Below are 17,500 nucleotides of genomic sequence, written 5' to 3' on the forward strand. Positions count from 1 at the left end.
TCTGTCTTTCCAGTTACCCTTCTGTTTTTCTATTATCTCTTTCCTCGCTGCTTTCATTCCATCCTATCGTTCAATCTGTCTTTATTTCCTCTCCCGGTTTGATGACACGTCTGTTACCTTGTCTGTTGTCCTTTCATTCATCCGTGTGACTCATTCAATATCCAAACAGGACATGACACAACAAATGTCTAATAAGTAAGTATGACATGCAGGTTTTATTCTACTAGACTCGTGGTTAAAATATAAACATTTTGTAAAATAAATGGTTTTAAATTCTAGAGGATGGCAGGAGTTGGAGTTTTCCACTGTGTGCTGTGTGTAGTTCAGTGTATTTTTTCCCCCATTTATTGATGAACAGTGTTACATTGTCTGAGACTAGCTCCAAGTGTCAATGACTGCTCCAAGTGAGAATGTTAGTGTGAAATTTAAACACTACTATATATGGCAATGTTGTTTTCAATAAAAAAACATTTGCACAAAGCAAGCTGATCCACTTGTCCATGTTGATAAGAGCATTAAAATTAGAAAAAAATAATGGGACAAAAAGAAATCAAGGGACATTTAGAATAGATAAAAATGTGCGATAAATTGCAATTAATCACGAGTGAACTATGACATTAATGCGATTAATAGCGATTAAATATTTTAATTGTTTGACAGCACTAAACCTAATGTATCAATCATTTTGGGAAACTTTCCTAAACTTTTACTTTTTCTCTTCCTCTACTCAGTGCGATTTATGGGGGCTGTGTTGCATTACCGCCCTCTGCTGGACTGTCCCTTCTCCCGTGCATCCCGGCATTGCTCTGCCATGTGTGTACGGGTGCAAGAAGGAAATGTTCCTGAACGTAGCAGCGTGTGTGAATAGTGGGAATCACTGGCGGTGCCTGCAATGTTATCCCAGTGATTTACAAGGAACTATGTGTGAAATGCGCTTCAGTGCGTATGTGTGTGTGTCAGAGCTAGTGAGCGGAGCGGTGCGAATATTCCGCTCCTCGCTCACGTAGCTGTTCACTCGGCCGCTCCTCCGCTCAAGGTTGCGTCAGGACTCCGCTCAATTTCGCTCCCCGCTCCACTTAAAAATCCCACTTAAAAATCCTCCCACTCCAGAAAAATCGCTCCACGCTCGCTCCACTTTAAAAGAGGGAGAAATTATCTACTATGAATTCCCACCTTAAACAGAAAACTTAACTAAAGAACAAAGAGCAACGGCAATATATTTCAGTCATAGAACATTTATTTTAAAAGATAAACAAGTGCAACTTCAATGCACACATTTGCCTAAAAATAAAGGGATCAGTGGGATTTATTGCCTAAATAATATGATAAAAATATATAAATTGATATCAAGCATATTCAAAAAACTCTTTGCTTGTTTTTCTTTGCTTTGTGTGTGTTCGCGTAGCACACAAAGTGAATCTTTACTCACTGAAACAGTGTCACCACATGGTTGATCTTGCTCTACATTGTTAGTATCTAGTTTTTTTGTAGTAATGGTACACTTGTATGACTTCTCAGTTTCCTTTCTAAAATATTTAGTGAACTCCATCTCCAACGAGCTTACAATGGCCAATATTTGAAATTTACCGGTCGTGGTTGTAGGCTATTAGGAAGAAATGAATTCTGGGTGGATTTGCTTGGGCATGCCTCAGACTCGTGGTGTGAGCGGTATCGGAGCGAAATTGGAGAGGAACAGAGCGGCCACTCCGGCCTCTAAATAAAAAAAAGCTCCACACTCCAGCAAAATTCCATCCGCTCCGCTCCTCGCTCGCTCGCGCTCCGCTCCGCTCACTAGCTCTGGTGTGTGTGTGTGTGTGTGTGTGTGTGTGTGTCCTTACAGTCACCTGACCCGGGCTGACCCAGGACCGGGGGTCGGGTGTAATCGGCCGATGACGTCATGGTGTTTGTGGTCCTCCTCCTCCTCTTTCTCCTCTTCCGCCTTCTCCTTCCCCTCGCTGGCCTACTTACGATTCACCAGGGCTACTCACATACACACACACACACACACACACACACACACACACACACACACACACACACACACACACACACACACACACACACACACACAGTCACACATACACTCTCACACTCAGTAGATCTTCCATAGACCTTTTGAATACCTGTTCGGCAAACTGTTGAGGGAAGTCACATCAGGTGTGTGTATGTGTGTGTGCGTTTGTGTGAAAGTACTTTATGTCAGTGTGTGCTTGTGTTTGTGTACCGTATGTCAGTGTGTTACTCTACATTAGCCTGCGTGTTTGTATCTGAGTGTGTGTCTCAGTGTCCCTTGTCCTGTGTGTTGTGTTGAGGCGTTACACGGCCAACCTTAGCAGCGGGGGGTCTTTGACTCTCGGCTGCATCACAGCCGCGGGGCCCCGCCCTCTGGCGGACGTCAACATGGAGCACTTAAAGTCCAATCCATGGCGCTTGAGTATGTGGCGCACCATGGTTGCCACGGTGCTGTGTCCCACCATAACACTTAACCCTAGCACCATCCACTGATTCAACACACACACACACACACACACACACACACACACACACACACACACACACACACACACACAATCAATCACACATACACATGCATAATTGACCAACCGCCTTCTCAGTGTGTTTTCTTTGCTCTGTAGACCACAGTAATTTATGTGTTTGTGTGTGTGTGTGTGTCTGTGGGGGGGGGGGGGTGTGAGTGTAGGTGTGTGGTGTGTATCTATGTGGGTGTGGGTGTGTTTGTGTGTATGTGTATGTGTATGTGTGTGTGTGTGTGTGTAAGGGGGGGGGGTGGGTGTGTGTGTGTGCACACACATGCATGCGTTCACCTTTGTCTGTGCTTGTGCAATGCAAGGCGGTGGTTGGGTTCAGAGTCGGTCGGCTGGGAGAGGGGTCAATGAGGTCCATGAGGCTGGGAGAGAGGTCCATGAGGTCCATGAGGCTGGGAGAGAGGTCCATGAGGTCCATGAGGCTGGGAGAGAGGTCCATGAGGTCCATGAGGCTGGGAGAGAGGTCCATGAGGTCCATGAGGCTGGGAGAGAGGTCAATGAGGTCTGTGAGGCTGGGAGAGAGGTCCATGAGGTCTGTGATGCTGGGAGAGAGGTCCATGAGGTCCATGAGGCTGGGGGTGGGCCCATGAGGTCTCCCAGAAGCAGAGACCCTCAGGCAGATTAACTCCTAATAGACTGTATTTAAAATACATGCCTCCCTCCGCTAAAGGGAAACAGCAGCCCCAGCAGTGAGTCAGTGGGGGGCCCCTGAACCTGAATACGTGATCCAGATTATATCATAATAATAATATTATGATATCATCCGCCACTGTTAGCTGCTGACTGTTAGTTTCAGTTGTTATCTGTCATCATTAGCCTTCAGTGGGGCGATGTTATTATTCACAACAAACCACTTAAAAAAAAATCGAACCCAGCATTTAGTATTTAATCTGTAAAAGCTGTCAGACCAGGGGCATTACCTTTTGAATATATATATGTTGATATGTTTCCATAATCATGTCAATAGTGATAATGTTTATTTAATGCTCTTGTTTTCTGAAGCCAATCACATGTTATGATTGTAAAGAATACCTGTATAATCATCGGTTTCATCATCTAGAAAGGACTCACACAACTAAGAGCTTTTATTGTGAAAAATGCACTTTTCCCACTTTGCTGTCATGTAAATCTCCTTTACTGCAATCAAGAGCATCGTGTTAGGTCCGCTGAGTCAACAAGCCGCAAGGCAGTGTGCACGCATGTGCACTCGGTGGACACACTGACCGGCCCCAGCAGTCAATGATACACCCCCCTCCCTCCCCCCACTCCCACCCTATACTCTCTACCTCCCGCCCCCCACTCACATTCCTGTTAGAGAAAATAGAGATCAGCCCATCAACCTCCTCTCTTCTCCTCTCCTCAGCTCCATCGTCTCTGTCTCTGTCTCTGTCTCTGTCTCTGTCTCTCTCTCTCTCTCCCTCTTGTTGACAGGTTGTGTCTGCTTTCAGGGGAACATGGCTGGAGCTCCACTTGTCTGTCAACCAGTCGTCCGTCCTCCTTCTCCTGACCCTCAGATCTGACTCTTTGTGGGCAGAGTTCTTGGAGCACGGAGCGTGGTTCTCTGAACTGTGAAGCAAGGAGAGGGAGGAGCAGGCGGAGGGTCAGGTGGGGGGAGGAGGGAGTTAGGGGGTGCTCAGCACATTAGTTTGGACTGGGGGAGGGATTCGGCAGAATCGTTGGTATCCTTTGTTCTTGCTTGGGTGGGATTTGCTTTGACCATGGCATAGTTATGCACACACACACACACACACACACACACACACACACACACACACACACACACACACACACTGTGATCCACCTGCAGGTTCAGACAAAGTTCTGGTTCGGTAAAAACACAGGAGTAGGGTGGGACTCTCCATAACTTAAATCGTGCCAAAAGTAGGAACCAGGAGCAAGCAGGAAGTGAGAATTATTCCACTGCTTTGTGGCGGTAACACTCCGATGCACTGGAATCATTCCCACTTTCTGCTTCTGGAGGTCAATGTTGAGGCTCTGCCTCCTCAATGCGGTAACATCTGGGGAGCCCTACCCCTCCACGCCGGGGTCATCCCGGGTTCAGGCCGCGGGCCAACACAAGCTGAACACAACCTTTCCTTTCTGCACCGACGGACATTCCCCAGAGGGGCGGCGGTGGTGTAGACACACCTGACCACCTTGGACTGGGGATTAATGTTAATGCTGACAAAGAGATCCTCTGCCTTTGGGTCGGTCGTGTTCTGTGTTGCCTTCAGCGCCCAGCCTCTCATGTTGTCTGTAGATATTGACACTAAGGTCCCAGGGTTTGCGTTGGACTACCTTATGGAGGCCAGTCCACTGTCAGCTGGTCATAATATAAACAGACGAGGGCCATGTGGGTGTTGCTGCAGGAGACCCTAGTAAAGGTATCTCTCTACCTCTCTACCGCTCTCAATCACTCACTAATTTCCTCACTCACTCACTCACTTACAGCGCCGTCGTATAGGGGGGAAAGGTTATGACAATTATAAGGGCCCACAGCCCGCTAGGGCCCACACACAGCCACAAGTCTGGACACCAGAAAAGACTAGAGAAGGAGGCCAGTAGTATGAGCGGCAGAGCAGGGGCCCAGGATATCAAACACTTTTTTTTTTTTTCCGAAGAATGGTGAGAGTCGTGTCATTTAAAAATCTAATCCCTTCAGTGTCATCATTTATCACTGGTCCGCATCATAGACTGCATATAAAAGTGTTGTAGGCCTACCTTCAACTGGCTTTGACTCCTTGGGTTAAAAAAAAACAGAGTGCAGACTGGTTCGGAGTCGGCACCGCGCGCATCAACAGTCATTCAAAGCAGCGGTAGTAATCACACAACCGGACGGTGTAGAAAGTCCCATCAGTTAAAAATAGTAAATCCAATTTTCAAATCCATGTTAAAATCGGTAGGCTATAGAGCTAGTTAGCTTAAAAAAAGTTTCTAACGGTGTCAAATGTGATGTGTTCAGGTCGGCTCGGTAATATGAATATTAGGCAACGGTCTATAAAAGGTCATGCTATGTTCAAATGTAAAAAAAAAAAAAAAAAAGCCTGGCGTTGGGCTTTCTGATGAGATTTACAGTGAACAAACAAGCCAATTTAAACTTTAATTGAGATTATATGAGACTTGTTGTTGTTTTTGATGTAAAAAAGGAAACAAATTGGGTGTATTACACCAGGCACCGTCAAGAACACTGAAAAACAAGAACACTGAAAAACAAGAACATTTAAGGTGGCAATGAATGGGGTAGAGGGGCCCACACCGATATTCTTTCAGGGGGCCCAGAATTCCTAGCAACTGCCCTGCTCACTTACTCACCAACAAGCTTACTAACTTATTCACTTACTAACTTAATTACTCACAAACTCACTAACTGAGGTGCCCAATAACTAACTCACTCAATGACTCACTGGCTCACTAACTAACTCATTCATTGCTCGGGCCAATCTGTCATCAGCAGTCAACTACTGAGTTCTACACAACAACACCAGTCTACAATATCAAGTAGATCAGTGCGGCAGGGACTTCCAAGTCATTTCTTTACGTTTAAACATATGGTAAAACACATTCTATGCTTCGTTGTGCTAGCTGCATCTTCGTTGTTTTGTTTGCTCCAATTAATGACTACATTGCTGATCTAGAACAAATACTACTAAACTAAAGATAACTGCTTCTTAATCATTCGACCCCAGCGTCCACATAAGTGCGTGTCCTTGTTGCTTTGTGAATTCTCAGTGAAATCCTTCGTTATCGCGTCCTGTAAGCCCCTGACGCATGTTAGGTCAATATTTGAATGAGATTCCGGGCTGTGCAGCTCATGTTTTTACGGTTCTGTGGTATCAGCAGCTGGTGAGGCGGTTGAGACTACTGTTATTGTTTTCCTGCTTCCTGCTGGTAGACCACCACGTTCCAGAGTAAAGTCATAAACACTAACCACTATAACCGCTGATAATGTTTCCCGTAATCAATTTCCCCTTTGTGGTTTTATGATTTATTTGGTAAATTTGGCTTATCAGTGATGTTTGACATTCAAGGCTGACATTTAGTTTAGCGTAACATCCGTTAAACTGAAGGTAAATAGTTAATGAAAGCAGGAATCAGCTCAAGTTCACGGTCATTAGCGGGACAAAGTTGGCATTTAACCAACTAAGACTGCTGGGAAAAGTGACAAAGAGATACAATAGAGATGTGATAATTGATTAATCATCATTGGAATTATTCCAATAATAAATGTTTTGGGTTGGTATTAAGTTAGAAATGGTGAAATGTAGGTATTAGGTTACAGATGTTTAAGTTGAGGTATTAGCTTAGAGATGGTTAAGTTGAGGTATTAGTTTAGAGACTTCATAAGGAACTGGGTTAGTGTTAGGATTAATGCAGTAATACACATTTTGCAAGAAGGGATTAACATTACTATATGCATGCAGTTATACAATTATTATATAGCATAAGCAGGGGCTATAGGGTTAAGGTAAGTGAGTTTGGGTTAGGATTAGTGTTATTTATTACACAGCTCTTCTCAATGCTGTGGAAGGCTCCTTTCACTTGCATGGGCCTTCCCAACTTCCGGTGGTGAATTATTTTTCAATAATGCCCGTTGCTAAGCGTATAATGACCGCTGTCAAGGAAAGTGGATTTTTTCACCTCTTTTGTATCACTCTGCAAGTAGTCCGGTAACTTATCAACCCGTGTATTTGGTTGCTAAGCGACGTCAATGTCTTTGGCAGACTATTTCTCTGCTGATCAACGCTATGAATGCTGGTAACAAATGAATTGTAAACTTCACACACTGTGTGAAGTTATTTTTTCATTTTTGCAAGTAGCCATGTTATAAGCAGGATTATAAAACGGGTGGCTTAAATCAAGCGATCTGATTGGTTCCCAACTGTTGTATAATGAGCGTATACACACAGCTATGATGCCCATTCAGTTTACAGAGTTCAGTATCACTCCGCTCCTAACTTGAACTGTTGTTTATTTATATATAAAAGCAATAGCATAGTTCACTGAAGCCTACAAATATGTTGATTGCTGGAAATGGTGGAAATGTTGTAAAGCTATAGGCACACGGTGAGTGAACTGCTCGATAGTAGGCTAAATTGCCGGTGAACCAAGCTACCGTCTCTAGCCTTCTCTCTGAAGGACACTACAGTGTGTTGCATAGCAACTGCCGTACACTTTGCAGGCAGCCAGGAGGGACTACTTTTTTGTATTTGTTCAAAAAATGCTTTTCCGACTTTCTCACTTTTTCTAAATTGAGGGTGTCTATGACTTTCATTTTGCCATACTTACGTAACCGTTTTATAAAAGCAATAGATCACTTCAGTCAGTGGTATACGGTCATTATACCACAGTTAAGGGGGTCGTCATCCCTCCACTGCGCGTCTGGACGAACAACGCCCCTTAACTATGGTATAATGAGAACATTCCACAGCCTGTCGTGATCTATTGCTTAATCATATATCGGTCATTATCGAAAATTAGCCCCTTCAGGGTGAAGCAAGACACCTCCGCTACGCGTCGGTGTCCTGTTCGCCCTGTCAGGGATTATTTTCCCGATAATGACCGGCGTTCTATACATTATTCCTTACATAGTAAACAGGAAACACCATTAGTAAATGATAACTAGAACATAAGTTAACTGTTAATTAACTTTAAATCCATTGTTAATTAATGTACCTAATGTAAATGAATGGTTAATTAATGTACCCTTATTGTATGTGTTACCAAGGAATGACGTAAACGACTTGAACTTGAGCTTAGATAGCACTGCATCACAACTGCAAAATACCAGCCTCACATACCTGTCACGGTCTGTGAGTGGATCTTTGTGTGTTGTGGGCATGTGTGTGAATGTGTGTGTGTGTGTGTGTGTGTGTGTGTGTGTGTGTGTGTGTGTGAGAGAGAGATGAGTTGTTATTTTCCCCCTCTGAACTCTGACCTTTGTGTTAGTGGAAGGCCCTCCGGCCTTCAACAGGAAGGAAGCCTGAAGAGCTCAACAAACAGGCAGTCCTTTGTTTCCCCCCTCTTTCTCTCTCTCTCTCTCTCTCTCTCTCTCTCTCTCTCTCTCTCTCTCTCTCACTCTCTCTCTTTCTCTTGCCTGACACCCACACTGACTCTTTCTTTCTTTTTTTCTTTCTCTCCTCCTTGACCTACTTTCTGAAGAAAAGCCAGTGTTACTCAACGGTGAATGTCAACAAACAAAGCCCTGGAAAACATTCCGATATTGGTCGCTTTGGCGTTCTGTAGGCCTTGTTAGGAGGTTTAAACCAGTTTATCATAATAAATAAACAAAACAAACAAGCAAGCAAAGAAATAATAGAATGAATCATGAAAAACAATAGTTCACTTGTGTTGGATCATTCTCATGCAGTTGTCTCCTGTGTTGCAACACTTTTACCGCTGTAGGGCGTTCCCACAGGGTTATGCGCAATTGTGTGTGTTGCACCATGGATAGTAAACACCTCATCACTCTTGATCACCCCCACAATACTCCTGATCCCTCCCCATCACACCAGATAACTTCACCTTCTTTATTACAGAAACATAGGTGGACGCAAGGTGACACTGTGTGTGTGTGTGTGTGTTTGTGTGTGTACAAGCATGTGTGTGTTTCTTTGTGTGTGTGTGTGTGTGTGTGTGTGTGTGTGTGTGTGTGTGTGTGTGTGTGTGTGTGTGTGTGTGTGTGTGTGTCTTTGCTTGCATGCATGCGATTCCAGGCCTCTCTTTATCTGTGTTTACCATCATTTCATTTCAAACCCCCTTCACTATTCTGCTGCACAGGCCTCAGCCAAGGGCCCTCCAAGCTTGTAGAAGAGGATGAATGATCAATGAAAAACTTGTTACCTTCCGGCCTAAGCCCTTCAAACAGACTTTAAATATCTAATTCAATTCTATTCATCTATTATTCAATGTGGGTTCTACTTTCCACTTCCCATGTCCTATCAATAGAAAAGACGGGGTAACGGGTGGTGATAATTCCTGTGCTGTTAATTATGGGATGTTCTTGGTGACTGGTGCTCGTGGCGTCAGCAGCAGGTGTCTATCGCCAGGGCAACAGATGGAGACGAGGGCCGTGTGTGGGCATTGGTTTGATACGAACGCTGAGGAACAAAGCTTTCAGGTGTGATCGTCACAACGACGTGACCCATGGATGTTCCTCTGGCTATAGGAGACCAGGGTAACACTCCTTCTTCAGACCCACGCTGCTGACGTGTAGGCAGCGTCTTGTGGCTGGTTACACACTGGATATTACACACTGGTCGACCTTCAAGATGTTCCAATGCAGAAAGGAGAAGAGGGATGACAGGGAAAATAGAGCAACCTGTGCAAGGTCTCTCTCTCCATTCCCTCTCTCGCACTTCATTCCCTCTCAATCCTTCTCAAGATCCAAGTATCCAAAAGGCTTTATTGGCATAGAAAATAGCACAAGTAATTGTTGTGCTATTAATTAATGCTATTAATCAATAAAGGATACAAAATAATCAATAATAATCTCACCATTTCCTGGGACTAGAGACCATAGAATGACTTGCCTTTACCCATCTCTGCAAACATTCTCTCTCTCTTTCTCTCTCTCGCTCCTGTCTCTCTCTCTCTCTCTCTCTCTCTCTCTCACTCTCTCTCTCTCTCTCTCTCTCTAGAAAATAGCACAACAAGTAATTGTTGTGCTATTAATTAATGCTATTAATCAATAAAGGATACAAAATAATCAATAATAATCTCACCATTTCCTGGGACTAGAGACCATAGAATGACTTGCCTTTACCCATCTCTGCAAACATTCTCTCTCTCTTTCTCTCTCTCGCTCCTGTCTCTCTCTCTCTCTCTCTCTCTCTCTCTCTCTCTCTCTCTCTCTCTCTCTCTCTCTCTAGAAAATAGCACAACAAGTAATTGTTGTGCTATTAATTAATGCTATTAATCAATAAAGGATACAAAATAATCAATAATAATCTCACCATTTCCTGGGACTAGAGACCATAGAATGACTTGCCTTTACCCATCTCTGCAAACATTCTCTCTCTCTTTCTCTCTCTCGCTCCTGTCTCTCTCGACGAGTTGTCTTTAAGGAACATACCACTGGATGCTGTGTGTGTGTGTGTGTGTGTGTGTGTGTGTGTGTGTGTGTGTGTGTGTGTGAACTCACATGTGTGTGTGTGTTTGTGTGTGTGTATGTACAGGTGCATGCCTGTGTGTGTTTGTGTGTATGTGTATTCTCACATGTGCATATCAGTGTGTTTGTGTGTGTGTGTGTGTGTGTGTGTGTGTGTTCAGGTGCATGCCTGTGTGAGTGGAGACCGTGTGTGTACGGGACATTGTGAAGGGCACTGATGCAACAGCCTACAAGAGCTGCTTTGTTTGCAGCCTGGAGGACGTTCCCCCTCAGCTCCTCCCTGATCCCCACTCTGGCTTCACTTAGAACTGGCTTCACCCGGAGGACAGGCAGGTACTGGATCATAACAACTTTTCACAGACTCACCCCATCTCCCTCTCAGGACTTCTTCCTTGTGTTCATCATGTCACATGATCTGGGACTCCAATCATCACACATCAGACGTCACTTCTACAAATATACTCAAATATAAATGTTTTCCGTAGTTAAATTTATATATGTTGTATATATTTATATATATAATATTAATATGTCTTTTTTTAACAATACGTTTAGCTATTTTCACCTGACCACTTCAAATAGAAAGAATGGATTAGAAAACATGTCAACTGAGCCTATCAATACAGCTCCACAGAGTGCACAGGTGAGCCCCTGCACCTCCAGACAGCCTTATCCTACTGCCGTAGCCTGGTGGATTTTTTAACTTGGCATATATTTCAGGTCACAGCTTGTAAGTGGGTCACAGTACGAGGACGGGAACTCAGTTGCCTTAATTTATTTGTAAAAAATATTTTCTTGTTTGGTCGTGAGTATGTCTGAAGACCGTTGAACACTGTATTGGGAAACAATATACGTTCATACAGATAAATCACCCTTTTTAGGGTGTGACATCTAATAAGAATATCTTTCTAACTTGCTTTGTCTTACTGCACAAAAAACTACAGCTGGGTGATGAGGTAAGAGCACCACGGTATGAACAGGTTTGTAAACACTGTTGTGGGTATAGGGCGCTGTCTGGCCAGCACTGAGTGGAGGAACTGGTCCAGGGAGCTGGGGGTGTACACATATTGTAATCTAGGTCATCCTCTCTGACCCAGCTGAGCGGTCTGGGTTTGTAGGTTAGCGGAAGGCAGCTAATCCACTGGAGGAACGAGGAACAGGGAACAGCAGAAACTTAAATCACTGAGGTGGTTCTCTGCTATACCTGGACTGGGTCTAACTGACATTGTTATTTTCTTTAAGAGATAGATAGATAGATAGATAGATAGATAGATAGATAGATAGATAGATAGATAGAGAGAAAGACAGACAGACAGACAGACAGACAGAGAGACAGAGCGACAGAGCGACAGAGAGACGGACATACAGACAGACATATAGACAGATATATATATAGATAGATATATAGATAGATAGATGGATGGATGGATGGATGGATGGATGGATGGATGGATGGATGGATGGATCAACAGACAGACTGAGAGACAGATAGATAGATAGATATATGGATGATTTAGTGTAGGGCTGTGGGCACTAAGGACTCTAACACACACTGTTCACCGTGATCACTGTGACACACTGACACACATCCAGAGAGCTGGTGGACATGCTGGGTGGTGCTGGTGTTACACTGGCCTACTTATCCCCCCCACTCCCCAGCTGGAGTGAGTCTTATCAATGGGTAATAATACCCTGCTACAGCCACCCAAACGCTCAACCGGAGACACCTGCTCCTGTACACTCGGGTTTCACCTGCTGGTAGTACATGATGTCCATCTTTTATGGATCTTGTGTTTAATACCCAGGAGGAACTTTGGGTGTCATATTGTGTATGGGTTCTTCCTGAGTTCTTCAGCCTCCTCTCCTGGTATCACTTATAATATAGAATCATGCTTGTTTTTAATAGCATGCAGAAGTTCAACAGATGTTCTTTGTTAAGGTTTAACGACTTGTTCTGATTGATTGCATCATAATTTCCGCCTAGGACAGTGTGGGACAAAGGTTAATTACTACATCAATTCAGTAGCTTGTTAGTGATTGCAGTTAGGTAACACAGTTACATATTTTATCAGGCTGTGATAAAGGTTGATATATTATCTGAGATTTATAGCATATTTTTTATCGTAGTTCTTTTGTGTATTCTTTGTATCCATTGGTTCCTTGGAAAGCAACCTTACAACCATAGCGATGAAATAAACTGGAGCTTGAGAAAAACAAATACTGAAACAGAGTATGTTCATGATATGTTGAGAAGGCCATCGTTGTCTTTATTTTACTTTCAACCTTATAATGCGCCATCATCCACAATGAAAATCAGTGTCAGTTAACATACAGAGTCATGTCAGATGTAGGTGTGGCCTCAAACAAACAGACCAATCACCTTCCATCGCTAAGAACCACCCAATTCTCCCCTGTCTCCTTTTTTTTACTCCGTTCTTCGTGGTTTCCATAAAACCATCTGCAAAACCACAAACACTACATATTCTATACACAGTGAGAAAACAAGGAGTGGGCGGGGGGGGTCATCGTGTTCAATAGTGGGACGTTATGGTAACAACACATGACGAAATGAAGAAAACAGTACAGTGTTGTTCGACGGCAGGGGTCATTTTACATTTATACACAAGTGCTTGAGAAGCCCAGCAGAGGACGTTAGCCTCGTAGTCCATCCAGGTCCCGACGGGCCCGGGACCCTCCAGTATCAGAGCTTTGTCTAGAGTCACCGTCGGGGCATCAGAGGAATAACACAGGCACATAAGAAAACTGTTTCACCGTTTCCTTAGAGACGCTTAGTCTGGTGGGTGTTAGCTTGTAGACCAGCTCACCCCTGAGCCACAGTGGAGGTGTCTATAGATTGTATTTCTACATTATCCTCACTGATCCCATGAACTGATAGCAGGAAGTATCAGATGATGGGACGAGGTTCCTGATATCAGAGGGGGGCCGAGCTCCAGAACTCAGTGCATCTTGCACTTGGATCGATGTGACTCAGGGTTTCTCTATCATAGCCCCATAGGGCGTCCCTTTCTTAGATTCATCTAAACCCAGGGTATGTGGTATGTATCCCATAGAGTCTGTACACATCCACAGGCTAGCATCCTGTGGGCTTTTATGCAGAAATGGGCACAAAACAGGGAAATAAATACAGAGGGCCAGTGGACGGGAGAACACAACATCGTTGATAAAGCTATAAATGAATATCAGCGCACAGCCCACAGCTGATGACCACTTTTAGAAGGCCCCGTCTCAAGAAGCAATACGCTTCCCTTTCAGTGCTATTGGTGCTCAAACTCAGACAGCCCATCTCTGTAAACACGGCATTAAAACACTCAAGCTGTGTAATGGAGGGAGATGTGTTTTCATGTCAGTGGGGGTCTGGGACAACATGGACACAGAATGGCTGTACATTAATCAGATTCATCCTGGGACACTCCACTTTCAAGATCCTCCTCAGCTTTTTTAGGTATTTCAAATTTTTCCCCCAAAGATTTCTTTGCAAAATATATATTTATATAAGATACGTAAATTGATATATCACAATCATGTACAAAACAAGTGCTTGAAAAAGTAGTGGAGATTGTAAAACAATAGACATGGTTTGGGGTCGGGGGGTTAGAGGTAGGGTCCAAGGAAGAGGTATGGAACTTGGTATCTGAAGTTTTGTAGATGCCTTTGCTTCTTTGGTCTAGGGAATGGTCCCTTTTTTTGTTTGCATTTGATAAAATTAAGGCAGATAGCCACACATTTGTATGTATTTTCTATAGTCAAATTCGTACCAAATTAACAGTACTGATAAAGCTTGAGAAAAGACAAGAGTTTCTGTTTTCTGTTACAACATTCGGTGATAAAAACACAATTATTCACAAGGGTGAATAATAGTGTGGAATTGAAGTACAAAAGGCTGTTCCATTCCCCCTCTCTGTGCATTAACAAAAGTGCTTCTGAATGAAGAGGGTGTAAGAAATGACATATCTTTACATTATATACAAATTAATATCACAGGGGTCTCAAAATGTCCTGTGATGATTGTGAGTGTGAGAGAAGTCCAGCTTCTTGTCCAGAGGAGGGGTCAATGTGAGGGATGTGCTACCGGAATGGAGGGCCTAACTGGTTTTTCATGAGATAACCAGAAGCAGCTGTGCCCTCTGAAGCAGCATATACTGCAAAGGTCACTCAGTCTAGCTGTGGACGGGATATACCCTGGTAGCTAGGGGCCACCAAGCTGTAGCTGTCCCTAACATGGTTCTGTTGGGTAGCCAGGGCCAGGTAGGGGTGCTGGGGCAGAGAAGGCAGCATGGCAGAGAGAGGGATGGCCGGTGACTCCTGAACAGAGTTGCTTCCGCTTGTGCTCATTGACCTGTGCTTCAGTCTGAGTTTGTGTGGTAAGGCAGTTCCCTTCACCTCCCCCTGAGAATCCTTAGACTGGACCTGAGAGCTGCATAGAGGCATGGGGGAGGCCGCCTGCTGGAACCGGACCAGATGCTGGTTTGGGTAGCTGCCCGCGTCGGAGCAGGATGAAGACGGAGACTCGTCCTCGTCTGTGGATGCGTCTTTGTCAGAGCTTCTAGGGTCTCCATCACTGGAAGAGGTGTCCTTGTTGGAGCCTCTTGAATGTGGCTGGTAGAAGACCTCGCTCCTGCTTCCACCTTCATAGGTTAGCATTGGGGGCTCCTCATCTTGGTTGCCCAGGTATGAGTGGTGCGTCTGGGGGATGTGGGGATAAAAGTCGGCCTGGGAGACACTCTCCCCCTCAAGGTGTTGCTGGTGCTGCTGGGGTGAAAGCTGTGCAGCACTGAATGCCTGTATCTCCCCGGCCTCACTGCAGTTGTCTGGGTACTCATACGAAGGGGAGTCCAGCGTCTTCCTCTTCATCTGCTGGGTGACCTCAGCCAGAGTTTCTATGGTGGTCTCTCTGGACTGCTGCAACTTGCTAATGCAGCTGGGCCCAGGGATGCTGTCCTGCTGCTGGGGTTCGCAAGGCTCCAAGTCCTGGTTCCTCGCCATGCTCTCCACAGGATAAGGGGTGCTACTGGAGCGATAGAGGATGACACTCCTCTGGGCAGCAGGGGCATGAGAGTGAGTCTGGCTTGGGGACATGAGGGAGTTACCAGCTTCCTCAAGAGGCTGTTGCTGGTGCTGCTGCTGGGGAGTTGGCCCATGATAGGCTCCAGCCTCCTGCTCCTGTGAATGCTGCTGGATCTGCTGGTGCGCAGGCATGGTGGCCAGCCCACGGTGGATGTTGAACATGATGGTGGTGTCATTTGTGATGTCCATCTCCGACATCTCTCCCTCCTGCTTGATCTCAAAGTCCAGGGGCTCCGGGCTGTCCCTGGAGGAGCTGTCGGACATGTCAGAGAGCGAACCCCGCGGGGAGTACTTCACCAGCAGGCCTTCACCGCGGACCGACTGCTCCGTCTCGGAGGAGTCCGAGTTGATCATGACCTGGGAGCCACTGGAGTAGCCGCTGGAGTAGTAGTGGGAGGATGAAGAGGAGCCTCCGAGGCCTGACGTGTTGGCTCCACTGAGCTGCTGGCTCTTCTCCATGTAAGCGGCGGTACTGATGAGGCCGAAGCGTAACTTCAGCTGCAGGAGCTCTGTCTTCAGCCTGACGTTCTCGTCGTTCAGCGCCATGACGCGGTTCTCCAGCACCATGTCGTTCAGGCGGCGCTTCTCACGGGACCGCTTGGCCGCCTCGTTGTTTTTGCGCCGTTTCTCCCAGTAGGAGGCGTCCTTCTTCTCGTCTGAGATGAACTCGCGCTTGCGCCGGCAGCTCATTTTGGCCTTTGGTTTTTCGGGACGTCCGAGGCGACTTGGTGCTCCTGGATTCGATGGGAGAGACTCTTGTGGATCGGCCTCTGGACAGCTTGATTCGTTCTCTGAGTTTTCGTTTAACTGTGTCAGAGCTGAACTCAGACTTTCCATTCTTGTCCTGTTGCAGCCAGTTTTAAATCTTGCTAGACTAACTGAAAAAAATTATTAGGTCAGATGGTTTTGGGCAAGGGAAGTGTGGCGACAACCTGGTTTAAAATACTTAAAATACAGTTTCGCTGACCAGGATTGGCCAATGTCCTTTTGAGAGTATTTGCTACCTTGCAGGCTACCCACATTGGGTCAAAAAACAGTTTGTGATGCCTTTAATGTCAGCTCTATTATTCCAGGATCGTAAGTAATTCAAGTGTCTAAATTAGCCAAAAAGATCAGGAATAGGTCAGCATTTACTGCCGTCATTTACACAGTGAGACGGTTCTGGGTAACTGAGTCCAGACTCTTTGTGTGAGTTCAGATCCTTCAGTGCATCGCCATTCTGCTCGGATGAGATCCTGTGACCCGCTTTCCCTGTTTGCTGTTCTCCCGTGAGCAGAGTGGATGGAGCTGTAACCAACAGCTTCAGGCTGTGAGCAGGATGTAGGTCAGTCTGTCTGTGTTGGCTAACCGGTCTTTTGGGAGTGCCTCTCTTTTTCGCTGGCTGGGAGAGCAAAGGCTGCAGAGACAAAGAAAGAGAAATATATGTGTTAATCCACCGGGAATACCAGCAGTGTTGTATCACACTGCTTTAGAAGTCCGTTCCAGGTTTTCCTTGGTGTTGACCAAAGGCTCCCGGAGGAAGCCAGCTTGTGTGAATGTAGGTCCTCGCCTTTGTCTTGTCATGCCTGACTTTGACATATCACTTTGCCAACCAAATGAACAACCTCTAGACATCAGTAACTACCATATTACCTTGTGACCTCCCCCCCTACCTACTGATCTTCTCAGCAGGTGGCCCATGACCCCTGAGCCTAGCATGGCGATGTTTACTAGACTGAATAGGTGCATATGGTTCATGCAGGTGATTGGCCGGTTAAGATTG

General features: G+C 45.3%; 1 protein-coding gene across 1 annotated transcript in view; it reads right to left on the reverse strand.

The window, feature by feature from the left end:
• Positions 1–12,946: 12,946 nt before the first annotated feature.
• Positions 12,947–17,500, reverse strand: part of LOC311335453 (uncharacterized protein) — a 10,610-nt gene continuing 6,056 nt past the window's right edge. Inside the window, exon 3 of the mRNA XM_084463404.1 lies at positions 12,947–17,134. Coding sequence (XP_084319530.1) covers positions 14,827–16,575 — 1,749 coding nt within the window. The 5' untranslated portion in view covers positions 16,576–17,134 and the 3' untranslated portion in view covers positions 12,947–14,826. The remainder of the gene's footprint in view (positions 17,135–17,500) is intronic.

The sequence above is a fragment of the Micromesistius poutassou genome (genome assembly GCF_964030765.1).
Source record: "Micromesistius poutassou genome assembly, chromosome: 1".
Lineage (NCBI taxonomy): Eukaryota > Metazoa > Chordata > Actinopteri > Gadiformes > Gadidae > Micromesistius > Micromesistius poutassou.